Source organism: Rhineura floridana, chromosome 9 (assembly GCF_030035675.1).
Source record: "Rhineura floridana isolate rRhiFlo1 chromosome 9, rRhiFlo1.hap2, whole genome shotgun sequence".
NCBI lineage: Eukaryota > Metazoa > Chordata > Lepidosauria > Squamata > Rhineuridae > Rhineura > Rhineura floridana.
Window position 1 is genome coordinate 63,394,030 of NC_084488.1, and position 18,047 is coordinate 63,412,076.

The 18,047-nt window shown below is 38.5% G+C and overlaps 1 protein-coding gene across 4 annotated transcripts in view; it reads left to right on the forward strand.

Annotated features, from left to right (window-relative positions):
• The window catches only part of LRBA (LPS responsive beige-like anchor protein), a 654,576-nt gene that overhangs the window by 39,190 nt on the left and 597,339 nt on the right, over window positions 1–18,047 (forward strand). For all 4 annotated transcript variants that reach the window (XM_061584671.1, XM_061584674.1, XM_061584673.1 and 1 more), the window contains exons 3-5: window positions 14,825–15,056; window positions 15,197–15,297; window positions 15,949–16,044. In XM_061584671.1, coding sequence (XP_061440655.1) covers window positions 14,825–15,056; window positions 15,197–15,297; window positions 15,949–16,044 — 429 coding nt within the window. The remainder of the gene's footprint in view (window positions 1–14,824; window positions 15,057–15,196; window positions 15,298–15,948; window positions 16,045–18,047) is intronic.

Consider the following 18,047-nt stretch of genomic DNA (forward strand, 5'->3'; position numbering starts at 1 on the left):
AGGCTTCTGGTGCTGCTTCTGTTCTTGGAGCTGCAGCGGCAACATCTCTTCCTCCTCCAGAGCAGTTTCTGCGCCCGCCGGCAGAAGTGGCGAGTCTGAAGCTCGCAGTGGCAGCTTCTGCTCGTGACCTGTTTGACCGCGTCATTGTCATCTGTCATCTCCCTTCCTGGCCTCGTGGTGACAGCTTCCTCCCCCCATGGCTTGCTACTGCAGCCGCCTGGAGCGTGCGACGGCGGCTTCTTGTACTCGCTACTGCAGCACCTTTGGAGCTCATGGTGGCGGCTCTCCCCTGGCAACAGCCTTTTTTCTCCCCCCCTTTCTTTTTTCAGAGCTTGCAGTTGCAGCTCCGGTTGAGGGGTTGTGGCGCAGACCGCCTAGAGTGCATGGTGGTGGTTCTTGGCTCCACTAGTTGACTGCGGGGGTGGTTGACCTGTCCCCCCCCACGCCTGTCTACTCTACCTTGACGGCTGCCATTGCTCTCCCTTGAGGGGCATGGGGTGCTGTCAGACTTTCTCGCCTTTTTCACCGCCATTTTGATGCTGTGTTCCACTTTCCAGTGTTTTTCGCTTTTTGGTGGGGGTCTGGAACCTAACCTGCCATATGAGTGGGGCCCTTCTGTTAGATAAGCTTCATAACAACAGATGGAGTAGGAGGCAGACCAAGGGGAGGACCTCTATGCAATAGTTAATACATTTGGATTACGATGCAGAGAGCTGATTGGTCAGAGAGTGGTAGATTGACAGAAATGTTTGCAGAGCTTTTCTGATTTAGAGTAGAAGTATAAAATGTGTGTGGAAAAAGAAAGAGCATGTGGCTTTGAGATTTTGGTGGATGTTTAAAAATTGCTTGACATTCTCATTGGGAGGGCTATGCCCTAGTAGCCACAGTGTCCTCTTCATCCATGCAAAAACACTTGAGGAGGAAATGAAGCAAGGTCAGTAAGGGATGTGACCTGGGGAAAGGTGGTGTGGCTGAGGAGAGTGTGTGGCCTGATAAGTGTCTCAAGGACCAAAGAGAAAGGCCTGGAAGCCACATTTGGCCCCTGGGCCTGAGGTACCTCACTGACAATTCCTAACTGTTCCCATAGGTAGAATCATAGGGACAGAATAACTCTAAAGATTTTCTGGTCTGATGTCGTAACCTAAAATGGAATTGTCCAAACCCGAAACCATTACGAACAGATCGACACAATCTGTAATATAACACTTGGTGTATGCTTTCTTCATTGTTGCATCTTCCATTGAGGTTTCTGATTTCATGGTACTTTGGCCACATGGATAGCCATGTTAATAATAAAAATAAAATAATAAATTTAATTTTTGTGTCGCCTATCTGGCCAAAGCCACTCTAGGCGACGTACACATTAAAATACAACAGTACAATGTAAATACATAATAAAATACAGTACAGTCAACAAGAATCATTTTAAAAAGCAGCAGTACAGAACAGTTTAGGGCCATCACTAGAAAATTTTAAAACAATATAAAGAAATTAGCCCACCCCGGGGATCCTAAAGGCCTGTCCAAAGAGCCATGTTTTTAAGGCTCGGTGAAATGTATCCAGGGAAGGGGCATGGCGAAGATCGAATGGGAGGGAGTTCCAGAGAGTGGGGGCCGCCACTGAGAATGCCCTCTCTCTAGTCCCCACCAACCTAGATGTTTTTGTTGGTGGGACGGAGAGAAGGCCCTGTGTGGCTGACCTAGTCGGGAGGCTTAATTGGTGGTACTGGAGGTGCACCTTCGTAAGCTGGGCTGAGACCGTATAGGGATTTAAAGGTTAAGACCAACACCTTGAATTGGGCCCGGAAAACAACTGGAAGCCAGTGTAGATGAAATAACACCGGCGTAATGTGATCACGGCGGCGGCTGTTTGTAAGCAAACGCGCCGCCGCATTCTGCACCAGTTGTAGTTTCCGGACCGTTTTCAAGGGTAACCCCACGTAGAGCGCATTACAGTAGTCTAATCGAGAGGTGACCAGGGCATGTACCACCAGTGGGAGCTGATGAATAGAGAGATAGGGTTGCAACCTCCGTATGAGGTGTAGTTGATACCAAGCTGCCTGGCTCACTGTCGAAATCTGCGCCTCCATGGACAGCCTGGAATCAAGAACAACCCCGAGGCTGCAGACCTGATCCTTCAGGGGTAAACTCACCCCATTAAGCCTCAGGTCAACAACACCCAACCTTCCCCTGTCACCCACAAGCAGCACCTCGGTCTTATCAGGATTGAGCTTCAGCCTGTTCCTTCCCATCCACCCACTCACGGATTCCAGGCACTTGGACAAGGTCTCCACAGCCAACTCCGGTGAAGATTTAAAAGAGAGGTAGAGCTGCGTGTCATCAGCATATTGGTGACACCGCAGCCCAAAACTCCTGATGATAGCTCCCAGCGGTTTTACTTTTTTTTTTTTTCAATAATTTTTATTCAGATTTTCATAAAACATACAAGACAAAATCATAAAACATTCAAAGACAAAAAACAAAATCAAAAATAGTTAAACAAAAAGAAAAAAAGAAAAAAAAAAAACAAAAATAAAAAATAAAGAGTAAAATATTGACTTCCCATTTGTCAAAGATCAAATCAGTTATAAGTCTATAATATATAACAATCCTGTCTCTTAAGTCATATTATAAAATCACTTTCCTCCAGTAGTTATCTTACTTAATCATCAAATCTCATAAACATTACTTTATTCTTTCCACAAAAAGTCAAAGAGAGGTTTCAATTCTTTAAGAAATATATCTATCAATTTTTTTTTCCAGATAAGCATATCGATTAATCCATCTCATTACTAATTATGATAATCTTATTGTCATAACCATAGTCAAAATAAACATTTCAATTAATCCATCACATCAGAATCTGTTAGGTTCAGTAATTTCAGTAGCCATTGTTCTATTATCCCTATTAGTTCCATTTTCCATCTTCCATCTTCAGTAGTCTTGTTAAGTCCAGTAATTTCAGTATCCAATCTTCCATTATCAGTATTCCATAATAATCTTGCTGTCAAAGCCATAGTCATATAGTAAGAGTCTAATGGGAATTACCTCTATCCCAAATATTTTCTTGCCATCCATTCTGAATAGGTTGCTGAAATACAGCTGTAAAATCATATCTCTGTTCTTTTTTTCAAAATACACTGGGTCATCTCTTGAAAGTTTTTCCATTGTCACATGGCTGCAGTTAATTCCATAGATTTTCTCTATATTGGGCTCCATCACATCATTCCAGTCCAGAAGATTATCCATGCCATTAATAACTTTATCTCTAGAATCTTCATTAATTTCTTCAGAGATAACATTGAGTTCCAAACAATAGATTTTATTTCTAAAGTCCATAGACTCCAAATCTTGTTCCTGTTCCACGTTTGTTCCAATCTCCGGGATCTCCTCTCTCACAGGGACCCCTGTTCCAGTCTCCAGGGTCTCCTCTCTCACAGGGACCCCTGTTCCAGTCTCCAGGGTCTCCTCTCTCACAAGGACCCCTATGTCTTTAATCTCCTGTGTCTCCAAACAATAAATTTTGTTTCTAAAGTCCATAGACTCCAAATCTTTTTCCTGTTCCACGTTTGTTCCAATCTCCGGGGTCTCCTCTCTCACAGGGACCCCTTCCAGGGTCACCTCTCTCACAGGGACCCCTATATCTTTAATCTCCTGCTTCATTTTACTCAATTCAACTTTCAGCTCCTTACAACCCTGTCGCAGGTTTTGTTTCGTTATCTCAATCTCATCCATTATTTTCTGAAACATAGTTATTTCCAGCTTCTCAGCCACTTTCTTAATTGCCATTTTAAAAGAAAAATATAGGAAAACCACTTCTTATTTCAGCAACAATTGGGTTAATACTCCAAACTTGGTGACATCACAATATAAACAGAGCAGACAGCCTTATCTCTCCATAGTTAAGTAAACAAAATGCAGTTCCCAGGATCGAAACAATTAATGGCAGTCGTCAAGAAACAGATTCGTCAAAATAAAATAGACCAAAAAGAGAGTAGTCTCAGACAGTATAATATTCTTCAAAATAAAAATCTGGAATAGAAATCCCTCTTCTGTGTATATCTTTAGAATGCAAATCCAGGACAGCTTTTTGCAACAAAAACAGAGATAAGCTATTAATTAGTGCGTAGCAGAGAGAAGTTATGGCTCCCCAGTGAGATGTCAAAAACCGATCAATCTGGCAAATCTCTTTTAAACAGCAACAATTTAAGTCAAGTAAAAGAAAAATATAGAAAGAAGGGTGCTTGCCTGTTAGTGCGTTCTCTCTTAGAAGATAAGATGAACGTTCGCTTTAACAGATAGAGCTTGCTGTTGAAAATCCGTCCCACCTTCGTCGGCTGGACCTCGTCCCATAAATTAATGAGATCTGGTCGTCCCAACAAAAATAGGCTTTGAGGTTAATCTCTTCGTTTCTCCCTACCCGGGAGAAGTTTAATCAGTCAAAAAAAAAAGAAAAAACTGACTGATATATCTGAATAAGCTTCTTTTGAGGCAGGAGCCCGTCTCAAAAGCAGGCACAGGCTAAGTCACCCTTCCCGGAAGTCCGCTCCCAGCGGTTTTACATAGATGTTAAATAGCATGGGAGAGAGGATAGAACCCTGTGGCACTCCACAAGTGAGGGTCCAAGGGTCTGAAACCTCCTCCCCCAATGCTACCTGTTGATGCCTGTCAGAGAGAAAGGAACGGAACCACTGTAAAACAGTGCCTCCTATTCCCAATCCCTCCAGGCGATCTAACAGGTCTTTTGCAGCAAAAACAACAGTTTGTAGCACATTTAAAGACTAAATAGATTTAGTTTTAGTGAGCTAGAGTTTTGTTTATAGCAATTTTATAGAAGTTCCCAGTGCTACTAGCTTTCTTCTGCAGTGCATGTACAACCTGTAGCACTGACTTTCCAACATGTACTTCTAGAAGAATTGAGGTCGTGGCATCCCATTTCTGTATCTACTTGACAATTCCTTCTGTGTGGGCTCCACAGTATGTCTCTCCCTGTGTCTACTCTCCATATCAAATCATTTTTAAGAAACTATTTTGAAAAATGTGTATTTTTCACAATTGTGATGACTAGGATGCAAAAGGTTTTGAGGAGACTTGCATTTAAACCTTTGAGCAAAGGAAATGGGACCCTTAAATCTGTATTCTTAACATCTCCTATTAATGGAAATATTTTGTGTATTGAAACACGAGGGCATGGTTTTCAAACCATTATGTTTAAGGCTATATATTCATCTACAGTGCAGTATACACACCTAACCCTACTAAGAGGGGTGTGAGTGAGCGAGGGAGCGAGAGCGTTCACAACACAATCATCTCAAATACTGCAGCTGAAGCTGCAACCTCATCCATTCTTGCTCACTCAATATTCCTTGTTGCATTATAATCTAAGCCTACTGTGCTGGCCCTTCATTCAGAATGACTAATTCTTACATTTTCTTGTCCTTGTTTAGACTGACCCACCTTCTGTGTTGCACTTAGTGGAGGCTGTGATTGATATGTCCTTAGTCTTGTCTCCAGTCCTGGAATCATATGCTGAATAAAACTGTTCCTATATAGTAAATGTTGTTTCCTTTGGGTGTCAAATGCACTAAGTCCTTTTTTTTTTTTTTGCCAATAGCTGAGCAGGACAATTTCATGCTAATATTATATGAGGAGGAGGAACTAGTAATCATTGTTTTGTTTTGGGGAAGGGGTGAAGCTGAGTGGTTGGAGCATATGCTTGGCATGGAGACGACACCAGGTTCAATCACTGACATATCCTGGGAGGATTGGGAGAGACCTTGGTCTGAAACCTTGTAGAGCTGCTGCCAGCCAGTGTAGACAATGCTGAGCCAGATGGGCCAATGGTCTGCCTCAGTATAAGGTAGTTTCCCATGTTCCTAATTATGTTAACCAGTCTTGTTATATATTAAACAAATATTGGAAGTTCTGCTTGGGATGTGCTGTTTGTAATTGTTAAATATTACAGCTGCAGTTTTTCCATAACGCTTGAGCCCTTCCCAAGTATTTGGGTCAAATGCTTGGGCCTTAAGGTGTAGGGGTCTGTGTGTATGTGGTGGTGAAGGGTGCACCCAAGGCCTATCCCCAAAGTTTTTACTGGCTCTGCTTCCAGTGTTCTTACTGGCTCTACTTCAGACCTTCCCTTGTTCAGTGCAAAGGTATGAAGGGATTCAGGTGAATGAGCTTAGAATCCCCCTTTAGACCTTCACAATGAAACCAGGAAGATCTGGAGCTGGCATGGGGGACACAACTTTGGAGGTGCATGTGCACCCCATCTTCATTTTTCAACCTGCATACATTTGCCCTAAACTCTTGAAAAGGACTTCTTTTTTTCTTGTAAAGAATGCCAAACAATATGAAAACAAACACAAAGTTCCAGCCAAAACAAATCCAGTTCCAAAATGTACTTTTGAGAATCCATTTAATTGACTGTTTCCAATATGTAAAGAGAGAGTTCTGTATGTCATTATCATCTCTGATTGGGCAGGCTAAGGAAGTCTTGAACTGTTGTCTGAGATGACTGATGGCCTGAATTGTGGTGAATAATTAAATCTGGACCAGACAGTAGTAATCATGGTTGAACTGTTCTAGATGAGAGCTGCATTTTCCCTTGAAAGATCAAATTCACAGCTTAGTGGTACTCCTGGATAACCAGGTGGTGGCCATGGCCAATAGAGCTTTTGCTTAGGTTCAGCTATGCCTGTCCCTTAAGGTCTAACTCTAAGGGAATAGACATGGCCATGATCTGGATTGTGTTCTGTAACACTCTTTAAAGGTCACTGTCCACACATATTTTTGGAGGCTTCAGCTGGTGCAAAAACCTGCTGTGAGTTCTGACTAGTTCTGACTAGTTCCTTTCATGGAAGTCCATTGCATCAACAGAGCTTAAAACTGGAAATGGCCCACAAACATCAACATGTTTTGGTAAAACAGGACTGTTTCTGATGAATAGTACTTTTGAGCATCAATTTAGTAGATGCCTCTTCTTTAAAACAGTTGCTAGAAGAATTCAAGGCAGTTGCTATCTTGAGAAAATATCCACTGTTTGCTTTTGGCCTTTTGTTATGGGAATATTTCAAAGTTTGTTATTTCTAGGGGCTGTTTTGCTATATTTTCTTGTGTATTATGATGTTCATAATGAAATGTTGAGAAACGTCTTTGAGTAGGCCTGTAAACTGACATAGTGTATTAACCAATAGCTACCATATATCCCTAGAGTGAGATGCATACTGGGGAAACTGAAATAAGCAATATGGTACAAGGTTTTTTTGCTATGTGACTTTCGTGTTACACAGAGCTTAAATTTAGAGTAATGTAACTTGAACTGACTTTCTAGTAGATGTCATACAGTGATGGATTTCTGATTTTGAAAATATGTCGCAGCCATAAATCAGTAGTTTGCCAAAATTGCACTAGCAAGCTATTAAAGAACATGGTGGTATTTACTATAGGTAAATGCAAATTTTAAAAGGGCCTCTGTATCATGGTTTAAGTGATTTATTGGCGTTCAGTGCTCATGTATGAATCAGTGATGTAATGGATTTTGGAAATCTCATTTCTTATAGAAAGGCACATACTTTGCATATCACTTTAGACTAGAATTTTATCTTGGTGTACTTATGTCTGGATTAAACTAAAGTTAACAATTTGGTTAGTTTGTGAGGTTGAGTTGTTTATATGTAGGCCAATTTCAATGTGCAAATTTAAATTTAAGGATAATTGACTGGATCTATATTTCAACTTAATGTAGGATATTAAGACTGCATCAAATTTAAGTAGCTGTTTTGGTCTCTATTCTTTTATATATATGTGGAAAACGTTAATATTCGGATGTTAATGTTCCATTTATATACATATATTACTGTATCATGGATCTCAATAGAGACCATGAGGCGAACTTACGTTCCAGTGTTAGTTGTAAGTATTCAATATTATGTTTTAAGTTTAACACTGATGTTGTGCTATAACAAGTCTTTACCTTTCAGACATGTTCTTCTGTAGCAGTGGACAGCCTAGCTTTCAGTTACTGACAAGTAAATTTACTGATCTAGGGGAAATAGTAGTCGAATTCCCAAGCTTTATAGACAAATATTTCAGAGGATTTCTTCACTTCATCTGTCATGAAATGCTGCAAGAGTTGGGCCTAGTAGCGAGTTTAGTGTTGTCATGGATTAAACATATGTATTTTTAGCATACACCAAAATCCCCCTGAGAAAATTGAACCTTCTGTCTTCTTCTCTGCCGCTGCACAATATATGCATGTTTTTCAGGACATTTAGGCTGATGAGAAATTAAGATATTATTTATATGAGCCTGTTTACACATGCAATATGCTCATGAAAAGGAACATAACTTTAAAACTTTCTATCAAAAAGTTCTTGCTTGTTCAATTCAAATGGTTAGCTTTAATTTTTCATTCATGATGTGGAATGTAGGTTTTTCTACATGGAATTTTTCATATATATATATTTTTTAAGAAAAAGGATTTCTTACATCATCAACATACTATTCCAGAACTGGAAGGGATTTTTTTTTTTAGAAATTCGAGTGGAAAGCCATTCTCTTAATGTATCAGTAACTTTGAAAGTTATCATGATAAAAACTGTTATCATTGATTTGGATCCTAAGACGTGTGAGCAGATTTCCTATTGTAGCCTCCTGCACCTTCTGAAAAACTGCTCTTGAAAATAGGGTGACTGTTGGGAACCATGTGATATAGAACAGAAGGGAAGTCAGCGGAAATTGGGGTGCTGCCTTCTACTCATGTAATAGTATCTTTTTTGGATCCAATTTTCAGATGGGCCAGGCCCTCTCTACAATGAGTTTCCACCGGGCCGTGAAGACCTGGCTCTTCAGGCAGGCCTTTGGGGTGGGCTAGATTTTAACATCATTGCTTTTAAATTTTAATGTTATTGTATTGATGTGTCATTTTGTGCTATTTTGCTTATTTTGTACATCTCCCAGAGTGACTGGTTAGCCAGCCAGATGGGCAACTAAGAAATCCAATAAATAATAAATAATAATATTTGATCTGTTGTGGCACAACTAATGACGAGTCTCGTGGCACCTTTAAAGACTATTTATCATGGCATAAGCTTTTATAGACAAGAGTGCACTTCATAAGATGCATGTTTTGTGTTTAAAATATGTGACAATATGTTTCAGGCATAACACGAAACCAAGATTTGGCATTACATGGACAAATCTGTGACTCGCGCTCCTTACCCTCTGGCCTTGCACACCCTCATTTCCCCGCTCCATTTTGAGTTTAACCAACCATAGGTTGCCTTTTATCTGAAATGGAAAACTAAGGTTTGTGCAAACCATAGGGTACCTGCAAACCAGATTTTCCCAGTTAGATGATGATAAATAATCTTTGTTATTGTTTCTATGCTTTACTGCATTTGTCACTCCTATGTGTTCTAGATAAAATGATAGAGGGAGGGGAAAGAGAACTGAAAGGAGAAATCAGACTAGGATGGGATGAGGAAAAGATTATGTGAGGACTTGAATCGTTTGTGATCTGCTAATTCAGAGTTTGTCTTTAACTCTGAGCCAAATTTGAAGGAGTATTAACTTCAAGTAATGTTAGCCACATTATCCCCTTTTTTTGCTTTGTTTTTTCTTTTAAATGCAGACATTGCTGCTGGTTATCAGTTAGGGTTGTGCATGTACTACATTCTACAGCCAGCAGTGACTACTTTGCATCTCAGAAAAGATATAGATTTTCAGACTAATTATGAAAATTAAGATAGGTCAGATTGATATTTATCATAGTGTGTGTGTCTTTTATGGGCTGAAACATTTGTGTCTTGCCACATTTACACCTGACATGAAAGACCAAATGAGCTTCAGTGTGTCTTGCAGTTTACATATCTATCATCTGGGTAACAATGCATAATTTTTTAATGCCAGCCAGTCTTATGTGCCCATGTTCATTCTAGTTTTAGGGTGAAATTTAACAGTTTGCATTACTCATACTTGTGTAAAAAGTATTTTGGGAAGTGGTTGTATTTAGAAAACTCTTATATATTTTAAATATTTTATTACAGTCAAGCAAAAGTTTATAAAAAGTGTATAGAATATAACATGGCTGCTCTGCAACATTTTAAAATGTAGGGGGTTTTGTTTATACAACTTGTACTGCATGTTTCAGTTTGCCTAAAGGCAGCTAAATTGACGTCTTCAAACCATTTATGTAAATTACATTACTTCAGAGTGAGCATGCTGATTCTCCTAATCATTTATTTCAGTAGGTTTTATTTCCATATCAGCGTACTTAGAATAACAGTTTCACCCATCCTTCAGCTCATAGCTTAAATATACCAAATAGAGAAGCCTTAGATATGGTGGCGTCCTGAGTTCACATTCAGTCAGATTTTTGTTCGTAGGGTTCCTCAAGGTAATGTCCCATCTAATGCAGCAGCTGTAGTACCTTTTTGAAATCCTTTAGCTGATATTTGGAAATTATGTGACTATTATTTGATAATAATAAAAGACTAATATGTATCTGATTAGTCTTTCTTTTAACTTACCTAATACTGGGAGACACACCAAAAAAACATTCAGAGACAATATTAGGTGTAAAAAAACAACCAGTGCTGTGGATGCTATTGGAGGGGAGACTGAGACATGCAATCTACAAAAGGTTGTCATTGCTTCTTGAATTCATGCACGTATTGATATATTTATGACTTATTTAAATTTATGAATAGCCAAGGCAAGTGTTAAAATGAAATTTAAAAATTATGAAGATGTATTTGAATGCTTCAAATGTGTTGGTTTAAAATCATTGCTGTATGCTTACACATTATACCACAATCCAGAGACAGAAAATATTATGTCACCCTGTGGGTTGTTACAAGGATTGTTTATGAAGTTGAGCCTAAGACTTAAAATACATTGAATCGTGGAGTTCTGAAAAATGAACTGCATGACACAGGAGACCAAATCATGCTAAAGTGCAGGGAAAGACTATACATCAGTTCAAAGGCTACATTATTCAAAAAAAAAATACAACCATAAAAAAGGTAATAAGATTACATCCTCACACTTCATGGCTAGTAAGGTGCATTAGGCTGCTCAGATATTCATAACTTACTGTGACATTTCGTGAGATTACATTTTGCTCTGCACAGCCATTACTGCAGCTCGGATAATAACTAGCCAGGGTATGGACCAGGATTATGATCCCTGTCTTTGGCAACAAATTTGTGTCTTGAAGGTTGATCAGCCTCAAATTGCCATTAGAAAGGGTTAATATGACATGCTGTGTAGGTGTGTGCTTATATGTATCTGTAATATGTTAGCATATTAACAGTATATCAAATTCAATACGAATTGCATGTAACTGTTGCCCATATTTTTTTTTTAAGTAATTTCATAAAACACTTAAATGAGAGAGATTTAAGCCTGGTGTGTGGTTAGAGGAATGTACTACTTCTAATGCTACTGAATTATTTGTGTTTTGCAGATTAGATAGGAAAACTAATTTGTCAACTTCTTGGATGGGTGGTTACTGACAATAGTACATGCAGCCATACGTGAAAGATGGGTAGTAGAGAACTGAGGTGAAGGTGAGGTCATTTTAGTTAACAGCAGAACGTATGGCCTGTAAGGTGTTGGCATGGTAGCTGGTGGTCACTTAAAACCAAATACATTAACTCTTAGAAATGAACGTTAAGAAGCTAGTGAGCCAGGGATTTTTCTAGTAACTTTGCAGTGAGCTTAATTAACATTGGCAGAAAAGTTGGATAATTCCATCAGTAGTTCATAAGCAGAAAATCATACATTACTTTTTTAAAATCTTGTTTTCAGGATGTTGGCAGTTCTTGACATTTGATGAGTTTTCCTTTCTACTGAGCCAAGTCTTAACTGTTGCTGTTACCTACATCAAACTATAAAGGCAGGTTTTCTAGCCAGAAATCTTCCATTACTTTATCACTTGTGGTATATCAGATGATATGCCAGTCAGAAGTTTCTCTCTGATCCTGGCATTACAATGATGTGTAATGAAAGTAGTCCCTTAATTTTATTGCAAGCCCTCCTACAATTTATAGATAAAAATAACCTTAAATTGTGCCTGGAAGCAGTTATATGATGTGTGTGTACTGACCATCTCTGCTAGGAAATCTTCACCATCAGCAGCTTTCAAACACTCCCCTAGGTCAAGACAAGCTCACAGACCAAAAAAGTCTATGACCAAATGCTGACCACATTCCACTATAATTGACTTGCATTCAATTCACCACTGCTGCTAGTGGCGGAGGAAGAAAGATAATACCTGCTACAAGTTGTTACCTGTGTCATTTTATTAATGAAATAAGGATGAAAGAGGAGAAATATTTAAAGTGCTATTTATTTATTCATTTCTATTATCTATGTATTCTGTTTAGGAATCTCAGATACACTCACTATAGCTTTCTAATCTTGAGGTGCTTGACATCGTTGCTGATTTATGTTAAGAATGCTGAAAAATGTGCTTCCCAACATGTATATCTCCAACACTTCAGATCATGAGTAATGAGTGGGAGCTGCTGGGATTCATGGAAAAGCAAGGAAGAGTGACTGTTTTGGTGAATCTTATATCAGAATGAATATATTTTTAATGAAAAATCCTATCTGATTAGTTTCTGTTTAGTAATAGATCTCTGCTGCTAACCCTCATATACCCAAGGGGTGTCATTCGCCATATTAAATATAGCTCTTGTGCAATAAACCCTGTCATCAAACTAGCTGGCAGGTGACATTATAGGCTGGGTATTGTGAGGCAATATCCATGCTGATCTGTTTAAGGAACAATCAAGTACCAAGTTAAAGAACATAGTTAAACAAGCCAGGAGTATAGGTAAGGGGACAAGTGTGAACTAGAGTCAGTACAGTGGGGCAGAGAGAGTCTAATGCAGAGCAAACCAAGTTTATTATTTATTTGAAGCCATAGAAGAACAATGTGCATAGGATTGTTGCATGTTTACTTTGAAGTAAAGTCCCACTCAAGTAAGTGCGCACAGGGTTGCAGCCTTATTTATGTTTAAGTTCCAGTGAAATCAGTGCAATGGGTAGTCTGTCCTTGCCATTGCAATGGAACTTAAGTGTGACTAACTTTCTTTAGATTGCATCCATAGTGTGTAAGACTAACATAACAATTCCAAAACACACTTAATTGGGAGTAATTTTCAATGAATGCAGTGTGGCTTATTTTTGAGTAACTATGCATAGGATTGTGTGGTGAGGGCAAAGCATAGCCTACTAATTTTCGTTAGTGGTTTTTATGTTAATCTTTAGAGCTAAATTAGTATAAAGGAAATACATGGGTATCTCGCAGGATAGGCAGTTGCTTCTCTCTGGATGAATTGTAATCCCCAGATTCCCACCTTTTTAAAAAATAGTAAGTTTCTAGCATTTGTAGAACCTGTGATAAGAAGCAGTATACAAGGCTCTATTCTTGTCTTGTGAAAAAAACTAACCTGCTGCCACTTTCAGTGTTTTTATCCAATGAATGAAAGCCATAGCAATGACTGGTGGTTAGGCCATTAGCAGATCTAGCCAAAGAGAAGGCTAGGGTGAAACACCCATATAGATTCTTGATTTGTTTTTAAGCCTTTTTCTGCTGGTCTTCTCTGGTGAAGTGATTGCTGCTGTCCCACAGAAAACAATTCAGGTATACAGGCTTTGAGTATATGGCAATTTGGGAAAAGTGTGTTACCTCAAACAAAAGGTCACAGCGCAGCCAGGAACTCAGCAAAGCCAGGGGTAGGTAGTGCATCAACTGTAGTCCAATGTTGTTAAACTGGTGTTTGTTTCATTTTTAGTGAAATGCAGTGGGGAAGAGGCCATGAAGTTGATCGCAGTAGCACTGCGGTTAATTAAGGACTAGAGGGGTACAGGGAGTCAGGGAAAGAACTGAGGGTTTCAGCTGTGAGTGGAAAGACATAACCTTGATGTATGGTCCACCTGTAGATGGACCACAGGCATACCCATTGAGAATCAGGGGAGGAGTACAAGGCTAGATCTACCCAGAGTTTGCCACCATTCTGTCACCAGATCTACCAGAAATGATAGATCTGTTCACTGATGTCAGTTAAGTATTTTTTTTATTTATTGGTAGTATTTACTTCCTCCATTTGGAAAAATTCATGTGGCCTCCCATATTTGCATGTCAATCATATGACAAAAGGAATGTTTGCGTAATTACTCCTTGAAAAACATGGGATCATATTTCTTATTGCAATGTTGGATTCCTATATATATTGATCATATAGACTGATACCTTAAAAGTGAAACTGAGCTTAAGGCTGCAATCCTAGAAATACACGTGGGAGTGAGACCCATCGAACTCTTTGGGTTGGATTCAGAATTAAGTGCATGTACATGTAAGAGAGATCCCCCCCAAATTAGGCAGAAATAACTTCTTTAAGCAGGAGCTTCTTTCATAGAAGGTGCCTCTGCCCGATTTTTGGAGATACCTTTTGCCTTTAGCTCACCCCATTTAGCAGAGCTCCCCAATCCTCCATGGACCATCCTGAGGATTGTGTGTGTGTGTGTGCGTGCGCACGCTGCTGTAAGGTGGGATGGTCACCTTCCATCAGCCACATTATGTGTGTTTAACTCTGGATTCGACTCAATAAAACTAAAGAGTTAGGCAGCATGGGATTGCACAGTTACTTAATCAATTTTCCAGTCCAATCTAATGTTTCTTGTGGTGTCTGCTCATACCCTTAGCATGTATCTCCAAGGAAAGAATGCTTGAATATTTTAAATCTTTGAAATAGGTAATTCGGGGAGGAAGAGAGATAAAATCACTAATGTCTATTCTTTTTAAATTGAAGCTTGTAGGAGGTCACTTTGATCTGGAAATGAATTTTATTATACAAGATGGAGAGAGTATTACTTGCATGGTGGACTTGTTGGATAAATGTGATGTCACTTGCCAGGCTGAGGTATGGAGCATGTTTACAGCCATCTTGAAGAAAAGTATACGAAATCTCCAAATTTGCACAGAAGTGGGTCTTGTTGAGAAAGTGCTTCAGAGGATTGATAAGGCTGACAATATGATTGCAGGTATGAATTTTAAATTGCCCTGATATTGAAGATTAACTATGATAGTGTCTTTAATTGACACAGAATCCTTTCCATAACCCTTTCATTGGTAAAATAAAATGTTGGCTATTAATCTAAATGTAATAATTTGCTTTCCTTAGATCTCCTAGTTGATATGCTGGGAGTATTAGCAAGCTACAATGTGACAGTTCGGGAATTAAAGTTGTACTTCAGCAAACTTCAAGGAGACAAAGGAAAATGGGTAAGGAGAACTCTGCATTGGAAAAAAGGAAATATTTCAGTTACTCTCCATATATGTTCATAAACTTTAAGGTTGATGGAAAGATTTGAACTTGGATGGAAACAGTATGGAAAGTTGTAACCAGGCGGTTATAATCCAACATGTGGATGTCTGGCCTGTATTTGTCCGCATATTCTTTGTTTAACATTTCATGTAGGGGCGTTCCACGTTCACTCAATTTCTAAAGTGCCAAGAAATTACAGCTCTTAAGGGCCACACTTTTAACAGATGAATTATTTCAGCAATATTTATTATGGTATAGTATTGTATCTTGTGGTTCGTTCAAGCTGTCTTAAGGCTGGATGGCTGTCAGTGGCAGAGGGGTGGCATAAGTCCCACATTTATCAATTCACTGGAACAGACACATGTAATCTATGCAACTGAAGCTACCATAGCATGTTTCAAGTACCGAACTGGCAACCAATACCATCCACATGGAATGATAGTTCCAGACTAATAGGATTTACATGAACATTTATGCATAATAGCATTATTGTAATGTATAAATTTGTAAAAATGTTAAGTCTAAAATTCATAACTATGTTCAATCACTTTGCTGGATTTGTATTCAAATATTAAACTGGTTTACATGAGAGCTCTTTCCTTGATCAGCCACCACATGCTGGAAAGCTGTTGTCTGTGTTAAAACACATGCCTCAGAAGTATGGTCCTGATGCCTTTTTCAACTTCCCAGGAAAAAGTGCTGCAGTAAGTAGTTCTTTTCCCTAAGTTTCTATTCCTTTTGTTTTAGTTCAGAACTTTGGACTGCTTCTCCCCCCCCAAACATACTTTCATTAGGCTCCTTTTATTCTGTACACAATCAAATACAATAAGCCAGTAAAAATAATAATGCAAATCTCTTTTCTCATTTTTCCCCACCCCCAGATTGTGGAAACTTGAACCTGTGCACATGTACATGAATGATAAATGAAAAATATTCTTTATAAAGCTCTTCATAGTCATAATACTTCTTTCTCTGTGATTATGATTTGCTAATACTGTACTACTATAAGGGCTGCTGTGCAAAACTCAGTTTAGTGGATTGAACTGATTTCAAGATAGTGGCTTGTGGGTGACTTTTGGGTGATTTGTATAATTAAATGAACCTTGTTTCAAGCACTATTCTTGGCAAACAGTGCTCTGAAAACAATTGATTTGATGGGAATATTCCAGCTATGGGTGGAACTTTAGGATTTTTATTTAATAAGCAAACTGAGCTGCCTGTTGTAAAGCATCTACAAAAAATAAACTGACCCAGGCACTTCTGTTAAATCCATGAGCTGGGTATATGCTCTAATCATTAGCGCTCCACCTAACTCCATTGTCCTGGGATTTTTTTATTTTTTCAGAATGAGATGGTATCTGCATTGATGTTTGTGTATGTGTGTGCGGCTTTTGCTGTTTCCTTATGCTTTTTGTAACACAACCAAAACAACTCTGAATTGGTGAGCAATATTCTTCCAACCCAAATTCTAGGACTTTATAGGAGAAGCTGCCACATATCTCCAGGTGTTTTTAAAAATAGTAATATCACATCTTGCACTCTAGTAGAGGCAGTGGCTTCTATGGATAGTTTGCCAGGTTGCTGTTCATTCCTATCTTCATTTGATACTTAGAGGTGTATCCTTAATGAATAATTATTTTATTGATTTCCTTTATAAAGAGTTGTTGGAAACTATTAAATAACCTAGATTTTTTAAAAAATATATAGGCTGCCTTTTTGAGTAGAACTCATCCAGGGTGCCTCACATAATAAAAATTAATACAGTATCTACAATACAAGATACGAAACATATAATGCTTCAGTTTCGCCCTCAAAGTTACTAAGGCAGCAGTAGTAATAAACCATACCCAACCCAAGATATAACACATAATATCACAGCTCAGCAATTACAAGAAGCCTACATAGGTATCAGGTATGTGAAGGCCACCTGAAACAGGTAGGTCTTCAATTCTTTTCATGGTAGCCTTTCGGAGGTCTTCAAGGATTTTCAAATGGCCTGGAGTAAGGCAGCCTTTTGGAGGTGAAATGATAATGAGTTCTAGAGCCACATTATTATTGTGCTTTTTAAATGAAACAAAAATAATAGTTTCTTATACTGAAAGCATATTAAAAAGTAAATGAATTTTGAATTAATACAAATATTACATTAGTTATTTTAGCCATTGGGTCTTATGGATTGACTTGGAGAACTTTGTCAGTTGAAATAAAGAAATAAAAACATTGCATATATTGAAATGCAACATACAGATATATTTCAAAGTTTAATAGACACAAATAAAATATCAAACTAATCTTACTAAGAATCAGATATAAGGAATAATGTTTAAGTTATTGCATTGAATGTTTTCCTCAGGAATACGAGTGGATTACTGATATCCCCTCTAGGAGGATTTTTGGCATTGGGTTTGGGAAGGAAGAGCTTCATAGTTTAGCAATGAAATATGGTATCTGCTGACACTAAAGTTCTTTGATGTTTCTTTTCATTGTTATTGATAATTTGGACAGCATCTTTAAACCAAAGGGTTTCAGAAATCTCTGCTGAAATTCACATTGTAAGGCTGTGAAATGCAACAGTGTCAGAAGCAAATTGTAATGGGAATGCAATATTATATATTTAAACAAAGCTTAATGACTAAAATATTTCAAAATGTTGGCTTTTGGCTTGAAGCTTTGTATGCAGAGGCCTTCATTTTAATGTCTGTGCTGT